Consider the following 17,339-nt stretch of genomic DNA (forward strand, 5'->3'; position numbering starts at 1 on the left):
CTCCTTAGTCTCCTAAGGTGCTCCAGTATGCCGCCGTACGTCTGGGTAACTGGCTCGAGTCCCAACGCATCAGACGTCGCTTGGTTAGTATGGCCTCGAGCGATGGCGTCCGCTTCATGGTTCCCGACTCTGCCGGCGGGTCCCGGTGCCCTCATGATGGAATTTTTTAGTGCGCTATCACTTACAGTGGTCATTCCGCGCATTTAGTAGTTGTCTGCCTGCCTGTCTGTCTGTCTGAAGCCTGTTTTGTGGGAGGCTGCTCACCTGCCCACCGAGTGGTTGGCAACCTCATCATCATCAGCCTAACTACGCCCACTGCAGGCAAAGGCCTGCAGTGGGCCCGCCAGCAACGAAATAGGCAGTAAAAAAGCCTTAGAAGCAATGCAAGGGGGAAAGTAGCTGGTGAGTATCAGGTAACAGCAGATCTCTTGAAGAACGGAGGGGAGATAGTGCTAGAAAACCTAGCCACCTTGTTGTATACTCAATGCCTTATGACCTCGAGCGTACCAGAAGATTGGAAGAAAGCTAACGTTATCCTAATTTATAAGAAAGGAGACTACCTGCCCTAAGTAGACGTACTCCCTTGCCACTTCCAGCACATTGCTACCAATTGTGAAATGCTGTTCTGTTGCGAGACTGTTGAACAGTACTTTGGTTTTCTGCATGTTAATTTTAAGACCTACCGTTCTGCTCTGCCTGGGTAACTCATTGATCATGCTTTGCAGCTCATCTCCTGAGTGGCTTAGCAAGGCAATGTCATTAGTGAATCGCAAATTACTCAGGTATTAACTCTTATCCCCAACTGTTCCGAATCCAGGCCCCTGAACACCTCCTGTGAACAGGCGGTGAATAGCATTGGCGAGATTGTGCCTCCCTGACTAATACCCTTCTTTACTGGAACTTCATCGCCGGCTTTGTGGAGGACTATATTAGCTGTGCAGTCGTTATAGATATATCCCAGTATTTTAAGGCGGAAGCCTTTAATGCCTCATCGTTGTAAGCAGGAGCTGTCGACAGAAATGTCACGCTTTTCAATTGGTCGAAACGGTCGTGACGTCACAGTGCGCGAATTTCAAACGGGGCCAATTGTACTTTGGCTACTAACCATGCAACCAATTAAAGGGATCGTTTAGTGATGCTCCAAGTAAGTTTGACTGAGTTTAATTAATTCCCTACTTAACCAATTACTCAAACCTTTCTAGTCAGACCAGATAAATAAATAAAACCCAGTAAGAAATTTGCCGAGCTTGGGAATTGAACCCCGGTCTCCGGAGTGCGAGCACGCTGCGGAGTCGAGCACGCTACCACTCCGCCATGCCAGCTCGATGGTTTGGAATGAACAAAGGTGCGTCTAGTGAATACGGTGTCTTCGTTCACTCCCATCTTCCTCCCTTCCCGTTACGGCGAGGTTTAGGTGTCCACCGAGATATGAGAGACAGATAATTTCCTTTCCTCAAAAACCAATTTACCAATGAGCAAGGCGTATTTGTCCGCGTTTCAGATTGGTCCAAATTGTCGTGACGTCACCGCGCGCGAATTTTGACGGGTGTCCACCGAAATATGTAAGACAGTTACTGCGCAACTTCCTTTCCTCAAATACAATTTTCGACTAGTGTCTACTGAGATATGTGAGACAACTAATGCGTAATTTCCTTTCCTCAAATACAATTTTCATTTCCTTCATTACGGCCCCTCTTTCTTCTTCACTCACACTTCCTCCCTTTCTGTACGGTGCGGCTCAGGTGTCCACCGAGATGACAGAGAATTACAGCCCCATTTCCTTTCCTCAAAAAGCGTTGCGTTCAAAGGGCAACGCATCGCGCCGAACGGGTGGTGGCGTTCCTTGGACTCCGTGGCAGCGCTACAACACGCTGTCGCGTTCCACTCCTAAAGGCGAAACTTAAGCGTCATTAATTGGCAGTTAATTAATGCGCCAACAAAATGTGCAGTGAACAATCGCGTAGCAGAATGCAGCTCTCAGGCTTTCGCATTTCACCACTTTAGCCGTTAAAGTTCCTCGTAATTTTTGACCCAAGATCCTGCAATGCTTGCATGGCTGCTGAGGTTCCCACGCAGTCAAATGCTTCCTCATAATCAATGAACGCTATATATGGTCATCCTCCGCAAAATCATGCAACGAGCGCTGAACCTCCAAGTTTCTACCTCTACCAGCCGCCTTATGGCACTGGGGATGGTGAACACTTTTAGGGAGCTTCGGGAGGCCCACCTCAACAACCAATACACTAGTCTCACAAAGACAGGGTCGGGTCGGCGCGCCTTTTAGCCCGACTACACATCCAGCACACTCAATTCACAGAGGAGAGATGCCGCCTTCCCGTACACTGGAGACGCGCCCTCCACGTGCGGCCTCTGCCCACCAATATGTCCAAAGAGGATCATAATGGCAGGTGCCTGGCGCGGGCGGAAGCCTTGGACCGCCATTTTCGGAGCAAACCAGGAGTCTTCTACGTGGACGCGTCCGGCCCGGACTCCAGGGGATGGTACACGGCCGCGGTCGTCCACGAGGGTAAAACAGTAGACGCCCTTACTTTCAAGGCCCAGTCAGCAATTCACGCAGAAGAGGTTGCCATCGCTTTGGCAGCCTCTGACACCTCCTCCAAATATATAATCACCGACTCACGAGGGGCTTGTCGAAACGTCACGCAAGGGTGGGTTACTCCCCTAGCTTATCGTATTTACCAAAATTGTAGCCGAGACTCGGATCCCGCGCACCGATCTATCGTTTGGGCTCCAGGTCACCAAGGCGTCCACGGAAATGAGGCAGCCGACGCCGCCGCCCGCGCGCTCTCTCTCCGGGCATTTCCCACGGGACCCGACGCCGACCAGGACTTCCATTTCAATCCGATTTACACTTTTAAGGAAATATGCGATTATTACAAATCCACGCACCAAACTCTTCCCACCCCATGCAAAGGGCTGGGGAAGGTCAACGAGCGGGTACTCCTGCGCCTGCTCACCAACACGCTGTTGTGCCCGGCAATTCTACAGCATTTCGATCCTAAATTCGACGGGCGGTGCTCACACTGTGGGGAGGTGTCTGACACCTACCACATGGTGTGGGCCTGCCAGCAGAACCCATCCCTACCCCCTATCCCGAACCCCACCCGGGAGGACTGGGAGGCGACCCTGTCCGGTTGCTGCACCCTCGAGGCCCAAAGGGCCTTAACGCAGCGCGCCCGGGCTGCGGCAAACACCAATGGTGTGCCTGACTAGGCATCCCACCTAGTGGTTGTAAGGGCATGACCCTTCAGGTCACGACCCCCAACACCTCTCTCTATGATTAATAAATGTTTTCGCCACCACCACCATATATAGGGGCTGTTTAATTTCTGCGCATTTCTCGATCACCTGATTGATAGTGTGAATATGGTCTGTTGTCGAGTATCCTTCACGAAAGCCTGCCTGGTCACTTGATTGATTGGTTGCCCTGATTCTATCTGCGATTACCTTAATAAATAACTTGCAGGCAACGGAGAGTAAGCTGATCGGTCTGTATAAGTTTTCAAGTCCTGCAGCTTGCGCTCACTAGTTGCGCTAAAGGTAATTTATCCTTACGCTGTCATTGGGCTGAGCATGGTCCGGCATCGTTAAGCGGAGATCGGCTTTTGCAAGGCCAGTGTCAATCCCCAACCATGGCCGGAACTGGTTTGCTGAGCTCGGGCCATGGATTGTCCGCCCAACACGGGCCGCCGATGGGCCAAGCAAGCTTTTTCCCTTGGGGCGCGTTCTGGGCGTATTTATTTTGTTGCACTTTGAAGGTTTGAAGGTTTATTAAAACGAAATACAAATGAGTTGTAAGTTTCATAAAAAAGTTAGTACAGTAGGAGGTGCCAAAGTGAAAACTGTCTGGGGGACCTCCCATCAGGAATACATAAGGAAAGTGCATAAGTTTGGCAGAGGAGCTATAAAAGTATACAATCAAGTTAAAACCTATTAGTGTAATTTGCGGCAATGAATAAGTTATACAATAGTTAGCGGGCATAATTTAACAAAAAAGGCATAAAATAGCAAAACATAAGAGCAATAGAAAGAACACAAAAAGACATCAGATAACAATGGGCATTGAATAAATGCAGATATAATACACAGGCGGAGAAAGAAAAAAAAAGAGGTTCCAGAAGATTAACAATATGACCGTTTGCTGTCAGAGTGGGGAACATAAAATAAGATGAAGGCAACCTTAAGCATGGCATGAAGCTGAATGGGTTGATAGGAGATGTTTTTTTAGTAAAGTGTAGAAAGCGGGCTGCGAACGTGCGGATTTGATTGCTAGTGGTAATGAATTCCAGGTTTTGATGGCGGAGAAAAAAGCAGTTTGTTTTCCATAATTTGTGTTCACTTTTGGTAGAAGCATATTATTTTGTTCAGAGAATCTAGTGTCATTGCTATTAGAAAGGAAAGATACGGAAAAACAGAGAAGTTGATTGTTATTATTGCGAGCGCGGTAGATTAGAAGACCTAACCTAAGATTAAGGAGGCATTTCAACGGCAGAATGTTTAGGTCAGAGTAAAGAGGTGAAGCAGTGGCTGTGTATGGGCTGAAAGATAAAATTCGAAGCGCTTGATTTTGAAGATGAGAAATACATAACATATGGCATGAATAGGTATTACCCCATGATGATAGGCAATAATTAAGGTGACTGTTAATGAAAGCATAGTACAGGGATAAGAGAACATGGCGTTGAAAGAAAAGTCTAGTTTTTATTAACACCCTTATTCCAAATGAAATTTTTTTACTGATAGATTTGGTGTGTAGATGAAATTTTAGATGACAGTCAAGCGTGATGCCGAGAAATGTAACGGATTCGGAGGCAGTGATAATATGATGTCCCAGATAAATGGCTGGGCTCGGGATGACATGCTTTTGATGAGAGCGGAATATCATGAAAGTGGTTTTTGTAGGATTAAGTTGTAGTAAGTTATTTTCACACCATAAAACAATATTCTGTAAGTCCATGTTTAATTTGTTTATTAATAGGCTTGTGAAATTGCTATCCTGAGTGAATAATGTCGTATCATCCGCGTAAAGTATCCGCGTAAAGTATCCGCGTAAAGTGCTTACGAACTCGAGGCTAAAGCGGCGGTCCTCAATGTTTCAGCCCCCACTCTTCACGCTGCTTGCGGTGCCGGTTTAGCTGTGACGTTGCGCGCACTGCTGAACATATTTCTTCTGGCGGGATAATGAAAATCGGCCGTTACTCTACCTGTAGGTACAGTAACGGCAGCTGTCTCTTAAATAAGCCGTATCTGCGGGCTTAATATTTGAGTATGCCAGCGAGGACCTCCGAACCCACACCCACTGTGGGCGTGGGTTCGAATTCCATTACTGACACCATATAGAGAGATGAAGGACGAGACACCACCCTCATTCCGCAAAGAAGTGCTTGGCACTTTCTATCACGCCTTTACGCGCACGCGCACACACACACACACACACACACACACACACACACACACACACACACACACGCACGCACGCACGCACGCACGCACGCACACACACACACACACACACACACACACACATTTTAGTATGGTGTGCGGCGCCACTACATTGTTGACGCAAGATGTCAGTCACCTAAACAAACAGCATTGTAGTGAATAGCGCAGTACTGCAGCTTCGCGCGTAGCATTGGTGATAGATTTTTGTGGTTGCCATCAGTCAACTATGACAAATCATCCTACATCAAAATTCTTTTGATCACAACCGCGTAACAATGGGCAACTAGGGCACACACACAAACACAAGTGACTGCAACCAGTCGAATTTTTTCAGCGCATGCATGTGACATACCTGGGGCACAGTCACTTCGAAAAAATTGCCAAACTTTCCAACGCTATAAAACAAATTAAATTATTATGAGTGGGCAACTACGCCCCGAAAAGCACAACCGATTATCACACATGCAAACGCGTCCTTGAAAGTAGATTATGTTACGCAACCATATTACAACGCAATCGGTTCACATAAAGCCTAGACCACACGTATGTCTACACAAAAGTAAAAGCTAAATATCCACTCCCATAGCGCATGCCGTTCCAATTCATCTTGGCAGCGTTAAGTTTGAAATGATATTTGGCAAAAGACGCCATTCCAGAAATAGCACTCCGAGGATATCCACTATAGACCGTTTACAGCGCGCAGTTCTTCCGTTTGAGACCAGATGGCGCCACACGTGCGCTCGGAACACGGCACCATTACTTGCCTCGTAAGTCGCCGGCGTGTATGCCTCGACGCAGCAGTGGAAATGTGGAAAGAGAAAATACATGCTCTGCTGTGGATTGCAAGAATTGCGACAAAGAGTTAAAGGGGCGGGATGCGATCGTTTGCGAGCTTCACGGAACCGAATTGCCTAAATACGTACTGCCCCTGTTCGCGCCCGTTGGGCATCCACCCTTTCCGAACGGGCGATCGCAACACACATGTTCGCCAGCGCAAGACAGCCAATATAGAAAGAAAGGTCTCGATCCCCGAAAATCTGCGAGGGTAAGTGCGCAACATAGCCGCATGAACAAGCTGTCCTGCCACCGAAACGTCGCAAAAAAAAAAAAGACGACTTACGCTCCTATACCTCTACTGCATATTGTGCAGTGCATAGCCGTGCGAGCGGTCAACGCTTACCGTCAGTTCGTGTATTACACACCACCTTGGTGCTACTGTTGAACTTCGCTCCAAGTAGCGCGGTTTTCGTGGACCACAATCGGAATAAAGCATTTGTGTTACGGCTGCTGTGCTCCGCGGTTGTCACTTCCTCGCGATCCATGCGAGACAGAAAGTGACTTCGGCTGATTGCTTACAACCACAACGAGACCTCGAGCAATTTCATGTCCGCATATCGAGCATGGAGCGGACCACAATTTTATACTATGCGAGGCTGACATAATTGTGAACTTCGTGTAGTGAACGCTCCTCCATGCGCGCGTTATAACAATTATATCGCGGAATCCTTGTAAACGATTGCATGCAGTCATGTGAAGGCTGCTTGATGCATTGTACTGCTTAAATGATTGGGTAACATTTGTTTGTTTATTTATTTTTGTCGCCTTCCTTTGTTTAGCAAACCAACAGCAAACCAACAATATTTTAGGCTTCCTAAGCACTTTTAACAAGTTGTAAACAAATGAGTACGATGTGCATGTGAGCGTTTTAGAGCAGTGTCTGCATGCATGTACACAATACGACAACGACCTGCGCAGCCGCAGGGTCATTAGACCTTGGTGTTTTAGATAATAACAATAAAAAATAATAAGCAAAGCCTTCAGCGGCATTCAGGCGATCCACCCGTTGCCTCGAACAGGCGGAGAGCTCAGCGGCTCTTCGCGACATGAAGCCCGATCACGTTTTCACGCCTAGAGTGATCAAATTGGGGTTTTGACATGTCCTTCGAAGCTTCGCACCAACCACAGTGTCGTCTTCCCACTCCTTTACAACCGTATCAGCCGAAACACTGCCTGTCGGAACCGAAACATCAGACGCCGCAGCCGTCGCGACGAGGCGCGCGCCGAGCGGTCAGGAGGCGAGTAATGGCGGCGTGATCACGTGATCAAAGATGGCAGCCCCCATGATACGCCGCTGTAAAGCGTCTATAGACCATTTCATCTAGGGCGCCGCCATTTTGGGGAGGTGGCGCCGTCTATGTTCTGTTCTTGTCCCTAGCGCCATGCTGGTATGCGCGCGCGCATTTGTGCTGCGCCCACGGTGCAGTACGGAGCCGTCGCAAATTGGTGTTTCGGAGCTTCTGATTTTTTTGTGCCTGTGTGTGTATGCTAGAAATGCGCCTGGGTGACGGGAAAAGCTTTTCGAGCAAGACTGCCGCCGTTTGGTTTAGTGATGGCCGGAACTACATCGGATTATGGGACAGGAGGCACTTCCACCGTCGTTCCGATGATTGACCTAGGCAAACGAAATTTGTTTACGAGTTGTTTGTTTGCTGTAGTGCGTAGCAACGGTCGCATCGCTATCTACGACGGCGGTCGAAGAAGCGACACAGGCAGCCGTCAAGCTTCTTTTATGCTATCTGATTGAGTTCGATAGAGTACGATTACCTCCAGCATAACAAAGTCACTTCATGAATGTTTACGTTAGCCGTACTTCACTTTGCTTAAATGTGCGTGGTGCGCAGACGCGAACTGTATTGTTGGACCACTCACGGTGATGAATTTCGTGAAAGCTGACCCGTATACACTTCACAATTTCAGGCAGGTACTACAGTGCACTTCTCACCGAGATACGCATCGTGCCAGATTCAGGCGTCTGATGCCTGGCCTCCTCTCTGCCTTTCAGCTGGTTATCACTTCGAGATAAATGCTCACCTACGAGCAGGTCTAGGTGGTAGGTGCGAGAATGTTTACTAAGCCAGCGCGGGCAGGCACCGAACGAAAGCACTGTCTACGCTAGTTGACATCGCGTATGTCATCATTGCTTGCTTTGGGGCTTGGCCACCGAGCGAGCGCGAGCAATGGTCGTTCTCGCTGCCTCGCCGCTTTTTTTCGCGTACGTGTACACTCTTCACTCGTCAAAAGAAAAGTGTTGCGGCCCTAAATAAATGTCCGCACTAAACAGAGAAAGTTAGATGAGAGGTTGCATGGGTATTTGCCACGCGGCAGTAGAAATTCGCCACGCCACCCACAGCTCGATCGTGCTTTGGTGAGCAAGCGCGTTTGCGGTCGACGTTAAGAGCGCTATGCGTCTTCACACAAGTTTTTGGTATCCTGACGACTGGTGCAGTGAGCACGCTCTTTTGCTTCTGCCAAGGCCCGGTTGTTCGCGGTAACAACACTGCTGCAACAACATTGCTTACTCGGTAGTGCTGTAATATCGCATATCATTTGCTGTCATATTTAGCACACAACAAAAACTTTGGAGAGGTCTTTTTTCTGCTTATCTGAGCTATCTACTTCAATTACTCTGATTTTGTGACCTTCATACTTGACTGCAGGTCACGAGCTGTACAGGCATCCAAGTGTTGTCACTGACTGAAGTGGCCAAACGTCCGGATGCCACACATCATTTTTTATTTGCTAGAGAAGAAAGCATGTGACATCAAAGAGGCACAAAATCCTCTCTGTTAACGCTAGCCAGCCAAAGACATCGCTCGTTTTCATCTGACGGAAAGCAATGCAGGTGGAACACGTCGCAGCCGCACTGACGCTGCGGCTGTTCATGCTGTGCACATGGCTCTGCGACTAGTTTTTTCCGCTTGCGATAGTAGTTGGTGCAGCCAAAAACAGCGCAGTGGAATCCTGATGACCTCGGCTCACGATTCATGTTCACAGTCAGTGTCAGAACTCGTAAAAACTGTTTTCTCGTGCAAAAGACAGCAGGACACGAACGTCACTCAACGCGTACTTTGCCGCCCACGCATACCAGTAAGAGAGGAGGAGGAGAAGGGGCGGCGCGCGCGCGCCGGTTCAAGGCTATTTTCCTCCTCGCGCCGAAAACGGTCTATAGTGTCGTGGGCTCGCCCGCGGACCACTTCCGCCGTGTACTCCGCCATCAAAGCGATCGCTATTAAAAGGCTTGTTGGTCAGTCATCATAGTTAAAGAAAGCCCAAACAGCCACTTTAGTTCATCAGATTTCTTCTGCATTGGGCTCTTTTCTATCTACCTCGAGCAAGCAAGATGCCGCCATAACCTGCGTGAATCTTATCGCGATGTCTACTTGCAAGGCCAGGGTCCTCTCCTTCCATCTGAAAAGGAAAATTGTACCGTTTGAAGTAGTCAGCGCCAGTCCTGTCCACTTCTTCGTTTGTCCTTGTCTTTTCGCGCTGCATTTTTTGACCATGACCCACGAAGGAGCAGAAGTTAGTAGAGCGATGATGGTAACCAAGCGGTCGTCACACACCGCCATAATCAGACGACTGACCAGAAGCAGACGAAACGCTAGGTGGCGGGGCGGATTGCAGAAAATGGTGTGTTTTTTTTTACTCCACTGAGGACTTAGGGTGCGTTGAGACCAAGAAACGCCACTTAAACATGGGAGTTATAAGGAGGAGAATCCTCCTTTATGCCTCATCACTGAGTGCACGGAGTAAAATAGGTCATCTAGCACATCTTTACTGCGTATTGATGGAGTAAATGTTTTTGCATATGGAGTTTAAAGATGGTCGTCAACCATTTAAACTCCCATTTGGGTTGATTTTTGTAGGTACTCGCACAAGTCGGGCCGAGTCTGATCATCCGGTCGACATTGCCAACCGTGCGAGGGTTTTTTTATCAACAGATAGGGAGTGTAAACGCGCTAAACATGAACTGGGCAGTCAAAACCAAAAACGGGAGCTTCGAAAGCAAAGGCGCATGTGCGCTGCATGCGTTGGCGTCGACAACATCGTGGCAGAAACGCGGCACTGAAGATAAGGCTGTCGGCGTTCATTGGCCTTGGCGTTGACAAAGTTCTATACTCCGATGATTCTGAGGAAAGGAAGGGCGCATAACTGGCTCCCTGGGTCAGTGGACACCTCATTCGCACCTTGAGGTATAGGTACGTGGCAGTGGTGAGAGAGATGTGGGTTGCATGCGTTAGCACTGGCTCCTAAAGAACGACTAAATGTGTGTTTATGTCTAACACCCAGCCTAGGCATAGGTCTGCCTAGGCATAGGTCTGTGTGTGCGGGTGGGGGGGGGGGGGGGTGTCTGACGGTGGTCCGCCTCTGACCATCGCCGTCCAATCGCAAAGCACTTCTCGTATATGCGGCACAGCATGGGTATCGCACAATCCAAAACACAGATCTTGTTGCGAGCCGGGCGCGGAGTCGAAATGCCTTTCGACACTTTTCGAACCAAAGGCCAGATCCGAAGCGGCGGCCATCCGCACAGTGTCCAAGGGCAAAAGAAGCGACAAAGTCTGCAGTACGGGTACGGCAGGAGCCAAAGCCGACGGTCCTCGAAGCGCGATTCGCAGTAGCCTGTCGGGCCGTTCACTAAACCACTACGGCACCTTGAATGCTGGGTCGCACCTTGAACGCACCTGAAGCGTTTTCTGGTTTTCCCACTTCCTGGTGCGCGATTATCCCGTTCGCTACGCAGAGATGTCTTTCCGCATGCATCGTCTCGGGAAGGCTAGGTCTTGAAGGGGCCGCGAAACACATACTCAGTGCGCTATTTTGTCTGTTGGTTACATAGAATGAGTTATAGTGATGCCATTAGCACTGGTCGTAACGCGTATATTCCGTTTTTTAATATTTTAATTAGCTCGCAAAAACAAATTCATGGCGCTGATGGTGCCACCACACTGTGGCGGTTTTCAGCAGTGGACGTGACATCATCGGGTGGGAGCTTTATGCTTGGACGAACTGTAAATGTACTGCAAACTGTGCTAATAAATGAATAGACGTTTTGCCATGTTTTGGGGGTTTGTATTAGATCAACAAAACCAACACCTTTGCCTTATGTAAAAGCATTTCAAAGGAAGCGAAACAAACAAAAAAAAAAACACCACCACAGACTCTGGCTATTGTTCTGCAGTGAAGGGCTTTTCACCTCTCTGAACACATCTATGATCTATGAATGGATCGACCTGATCGATCCATTGCATTCTACAAGCGTTCGTTTCGGTCCCAAGGAAGGACAAAAAGAAAAAAAGATGGTTTGGTTTATGTGGTTTAACCCAAGCAACCACAGATATCCGTCGGACGTACGAGCTAGATCCGAACGTCATTTGCCGAGATCGGACGTCCATCGGACGTACGAACACAATCCGATTTCGGATATCCGTATTCGTACATCCGCCGGACGTACGGACAGTGTCCACTTTTGTATATCCGCATGAGAGACGAGGTGGACGTCCGAAGGATGTAAGGTCGAGTATTTTCCCAGGCCATGAGTATGGACGTTTTTTATTTCACAGAAAATTCGAGTCTTCCGTGTATGTAACTGTTTTATTTGCATCAATTGGAGAGTTTGACGCGAAGACGTTTGTAAATTGGTACGATTCCACTCCTACCTGCAGTGCAAGAGCCGCCAACGAGCTAAATTTATCTAAGAGGAGAAGCAGGTGTTGCAGAATTTTGCAAGAACTCAATGACTAGTTTTATATTTATAAAACTTCTCCAAATTAGAGGAGTTGCGCGACATGTCCACTGTTTTGATAGCTAAACTTGCCATTGAAACCATTCGTAAGCATCAAAACTCCCGTTATAGTGAACTGGAAAGAGTTACTTCTAGTTCACTGTAACTCCCGTGCGTTCTGCTATCACCATCATCATAGATGTCAGTTCACGGTCAGACCAATCCAATCCATCAGTACGGCTCCGTAGCGCTGTTGTTGATTTGTCGCGTAGTGTCGCGCAGATCTTTATAGCTCTGTTATTATAAAATGTGGCTTTGTTCGGTCTGTGGACGAAATGACAACTTGCAAAATTGCAGGAAAGCTGACTTACAGGAAGATATTTTCCAACCAAAAACTCTCGTGCACAGGCACGTTTTCGCTTCCTGCCCTGCTGCCTGAGGGGGTTAGCGTGAGGGGAGGTTTGTCAGCAGCCCTCCACTGTAACCTTCTTGGAAAAGATATGCGGGCCTCGCCCCCAAATCTGCGTGGACCTGAAGCCCCGCTGGTCACCACCTGCTTTCGAGATACAGCGTAAAGGGTTGTTGTCTAAAGGTTACAATGAGGCATTCCGTTGACGAGCACCTGTCTCGAACCGCGCCTCGCTTTCGCGCCCCTGGTCTATTGTGTCCTTTCAACAACTTCCCTCTCATAGAGATGGTGGCCTCCCCTCTCCCTTTTCGAACAAGAATGCGAGATTGCCGTCTGCGAACGAGAGTTTTCGGTTGGAAAATTGTAGAGGGCGCTCGTTATTCTGCAAGTTGTCAATTCGAAAGATACGGGAAGCGCCTGAAGTTCTTCTGGAACACCGGAATCCCGTACTGCGTCGACCTTGGTGTAAAGAAGGCTTAGTGCACATGTGATTGCCTACGAAGGTATGTATCCAGTACACTTCTTGGAACTTTGCTTCTAGGACAATGCAGCATGCTCATATAACATTCGTTCACAGGACAGTGGGAGCAGTAAGCGCGAGGAGATGGCTTCCACAAGTGTGTGCTGTTCTCACACTTTTGGGAGCCTACATCACACAGCTCCGGGAGCCCTCAACTCGCGCGACTAATTCCCACTCCTCTTCAAAGTTGCGGGACGGAGTGTTTTCGCATCTTGTTAATTTTTAAGGCACCGCTATGTTCACTGTGCCTATATAAAGAGTGACAACGCGCGAAAGGCAGACCATAGGAAGCACGTGAAGTCGCAGTGGTTCGCAACGGAAGCTTTGCGGCTTTCTGTGCACAGTCGCGTACAGTGCTGCGCAGGTTAGTGCCCTAAGGCCCATGAAAATAAAGAACAGATACATTGTAAAATATGGTGTGGAAAAGTGAGAGCTGTTATTGCCTTATACTTAGTGAGGTGTTTGTTAAAGTGCATTGTACGTCTTTTATACTTGCAGCATTAAAGGGGTGGAGACACCAAATTTTGAAGCTATAAAAAGCCTGCTATGGGATTCCTATGTATGCAAGGGCACTGACAGCCAGGTGTTGGACACAACAAACGCTTAGAAAATATTTTAATTCGGTTTCAAAGATTACCTAAATGCTCACTCTCACGATCTAGAGCCATCGCTAGCGCCATCAACCCTGACGTCACAAGGTGGGAAGAAAAATTAAAGTTTTAGTGACGTCATACCAAAATACAGTGACGTACGATGAGCGGGGCACAGCCGCGTGAGCGCAGTCGACGCACCAGCGAGCCGCATTTGCTGCTAACCGCCCCTCGCTCGGTTTGCGGCGCGCCGTTGCGAGCAGCGTCGCACCGTCCGATTGCAGCTCGCCGCCTGCGTCCGGCCTGCTAGATGTCAACGGCGGGCCGCTCGCGGCAAACGCAACGACGGGAAGCGGCAGCCAATGCGAACGCGGAGAGCGGCAGCGTCATGATGACATAAGGCGCACTCCTTGGAGCCTGGCGGCCTGCGCCAGTTTTCGTGCCGACCGCCGGCATCTGAAGAACGCGATAGTTTTGTTTGTTCACGTTCATAGCAAACCCTGGGATATATGAATATCAAAAATGCATCGTTTCTGACGATCGTTGGCAAATACCGAGTTCCTGGTAGAAGTGATGACTGCGAAGCAAGCAAATTTCATCCCATCGGTTTTGTGCTGCTGCTACCTGGTGCGGTTCGCCTGCCGTCTGCTAGTTCCGTTGCTGAAGACGTCGTGGAAATCGAACATATCTCTTATTATGGGACGAGTTCTCAGTAAAGGGGTGCCGAGCGGAGCACGTTTCTGAGCGCTGGCCAGTCCCGAAGCGTCCTCAGCTGCGAAGTCGATACGAAACCAGCTAGGCCTAGCGACGACTAGGGGAGTCTGGGACCAGCGCGCAGGTCGTCGCCCGGCGTTGCCGCAGGCAGTGTCTGTTTCGTGCCTGTCTATTCTAGGATGACTCTAGTAACTGAGGACTTCTTTTAGATGGAAATTATTGAACGTTTATTACAGTCTGGGCTACATAGGTCTGATTAGGAGGAATACATGGCTGGGTCTGCTGCGTAGCTGTTCAAGTGGGGACGCCGTGGAATCCGAGTCGTCTGCCACTTGTATATAAGAGGGTGAGGAGGACGGCGGCTGTCGGGCCCGTGCGCTCGGCGGCTGGGCGCATCGCCTGCGGGAGCGGCTGGCTGCTTCTCCGACAGCGGAGGTAGCGGAGGGTGTGTTCCCGGTACAGCTGGCGCCATCTACAAGAGCGTCTTGTAACATCCTCCCTTTTTTGTAGCTTGCCGTCATCCAACCAGGTAATCGTGAAGTCGCTTTGGGAGCATTCTTGTTCTTTGAGGTCGTGCCGGCGTGCGAGTCACATCAGGGTGCTGCTGGGTTTCTTGCCGTTCAGTATCATTGGTTTGGTTGTCTCCCGTTTCAGCATTTCCTTCTTCGGACTCAAGCTCTCTCTGTTCTTGTTCCTTGTTGCTGGTTGCACTCTTTGGTGGGCTTCTTATAAACACGCGGTTCCTTCTCAGAACGCTGTCTCCCACGTTGACTTCATACGATCTGTCATCAACTCTTTTTGTCACGGTTCCTTTAGACCATGGTCCGCTTCTAATCGGTCGGACAGTCACACCTTGTCCTTCTTTCAGTGTTGGCAGGTCCTTGGCATGTTTGTCATGATAAAAGATTGTTCGTTGTCTTCTTGCCTGCCTCTTGCCGGTCACGTTTATCGTTTCGGGTTCAAGCAGCTTTGCTGTGGTCGGCAGTGTCGTTCTGGTGCGGCGACCCATGAGCAGTTGTGCCGGGCTGGCGTTTAATCCTTGCAGGGGTGTATTTCGAAAATCTAGGAATGCCAACTGCGGTTCTGACTTGCTTTCTTCCGCTTTTTTCAATAGCATTTTTGCCGTTTTTACCGCTGATTCGGCCATTCCATTCGAACGTGGATAACCTGGACTTGACGTTTTGTGTTCGAAGTTCCAGCTTTTAGCAAACCTCTCGAACTCCTCGCTCGCAAACTGGGGTCCGTTGTCGCTCACCAGAATTCTTGGAATCCCGTATCTAGCAAAGTGAGCTTTCAGCTTGAGGATTACTTGGGTTGAGGTTGTCGTCTTCAGCTGATCTACTTCCCAAAAGTTGCTGAGATAGTCGACTGTAACGAGAAAGTTTTTTCCCTTATACTCGAAGATGTCGCATCCGACTCGTTCCCACGGATAACTCGGTTCCGGATGAGGGATGAGTGTCTCTCGTTGTTGGGAATGCGCATGCTTCTGACACACTTCGCACCTTGCGATGTAATCCTTCAGTTCTGTGTTCATCCTTGGCCAGAATACACACTCGCGAGCACGCCGAAGACAGCTCTCAATTCCCATGTGCGATGCGTGAAGTTTCTCTTTGATCTCACGGCGCAGAGACAATGGGATGAGCAGTCGTAATCCCTTGTAGATGAGGTCCTCCTCCACTGTGAGTTCATCTCTGAATGGGTAGTAGACGCGCATGTCTCGCGGCACTTGGTGCTTTTCTTGTGGCCATCCTGACAATATGATTGACTTAAGCTTTTGCAGGAAGTCATCTTTCTCCGTCGCTTTGCGGATTTTTTCCAGGGTTTCCTTGCGCACTGGCAGGTAGTTCACAACGTTGATGCTTTCTAGTTCACTTTCACTGTCGCGGTTGGGAAGGAATGCCCTCGACATCGTGTCAGCTAGAAGTAGTTCTTTCCCTGGTCTGTGCTCGATGTTGATGTTATATCTTTGCGTTTGCAGTATCATACCTTGCAGTCGTCTTGGCACTTGATCAAGTCTTTTTTTCATGATGGACTGAAGAGGTTTGTGATCACTGATGATCGTTGTAGCTGTTCCGAAGGTGTACTGATGGAATTTCTGCAATGCAAATACGATTGCTAGCATTTCCTTCTCGATCTGGGCATAGCGACTTTCTGTCGGTGTTAGTGCTCTGCTGGCGAAAGATACAGGTTTTCCTTCTTGGATGAGAGCCGCTCCAAGTCCGAGGTCGCTGGCGTCACATTGTATTTCAACTGGCTTTCGCGTGTCGAAGTATGCTAGAATAGGAGCTCTTGTCACTGCATCTTTTGCCTTCTGGAACGCTTGTTCTTGTTCTTCTCCCCAGTGCCACGGTGTGTCTTTCACTGTGAGCTTCCTCAATGGTTCTGTTATAGCGGGACAATCTTTAGGGCCAAGCAACCCTGAGCGACCATGTGTCACGTGTTGGCGGCTTTCCCGCCAGTCTGTACCCTGCCACCAGCAATAAAGGACGTAACATATAATTGGCGACGAGGTAAAAATGGCAACTGCGCTGGGCACGATTGGGGAATTCGTTCCAACAGAGGCGACGTCTTGGCCCTTGTATTTGGAGCGCCTCGAATTTTTCTTTCAAGCAAACGACATCGACGGTAACGAGAAGAAGCGAGCAACGCTCTGCAGCGTTTGCGGCCCAGCAACGTATGCCATCGTTCGCTCCCTTTGTTCTCCGGATGCGCCGTCGGCCGTGGCCTACGATGAGATCGTCAGGCGTCTCTCAAACCACTTCTCGCCGCGACCGTCGGTGACAGTACAGCGTTTCAAGTTTGGCACACGTCAACAGCAGCCCGGTGAGTCAATTGCCGACTACATCGCAGAATTGCGACGTCTCTCGGAACACTGCGATTTCGGTGCGTCGCTCGATGACATGTTGCGCGACCGGCTAGTGTGCGGGGTGCGAAGCGAGACCCTTCAGCGTCGGTTGCTGGCGGAGCCGGAGCTTACGTTTGCTACAGCTCGGGAGAAAGCCATTGCTATGGAATCTGCGCAGCGACAGACCGAGCAAATTCGCGGCAGTGCCGCATCGTGTGAAGTTGGCAGCGTGA

The 17,339-nt window shown here is 49.2% G+C and overlaps 1 protein-coding gene across 1 annotated transcript in view; it reads right to left on the minus strand.

Moving 5' to 3' along the window:
- LOC149334614 (uncharacterized) overlaps positions 1–16,170 on the minus strand; it is a 133,752-nt gene extending 117,582 nt beyond the window's left edge. Inside the window, exon 1 of the mRNA XM_089557963.1 lies at positions 15,764–16,170. Within this exon, the coding sequence (XP_089414089.1) occupies positions 15,764–16,170 (407 nt within the window). The remainder of the gene's footprint in view (positions 1–15,763) is intronic.
- Positions 16,171–17,339: the final 1,169 nt, after the last annotated feature.

This window comes from Amblyomma mixtum, chromosome 8, assembly GCF_055824585.1.
Source record: "Amblyomma mixtum isolate Tamu chromosome 8, ASM5582458v1, whole genome shotgun sequence".
Taxonomy (NCBI): Eukaryota; Metazoa; Arthropoda; class Arachnida; order Ixodida; family Ixodidae; genus Amblyomma; species Amblyomma mixtum.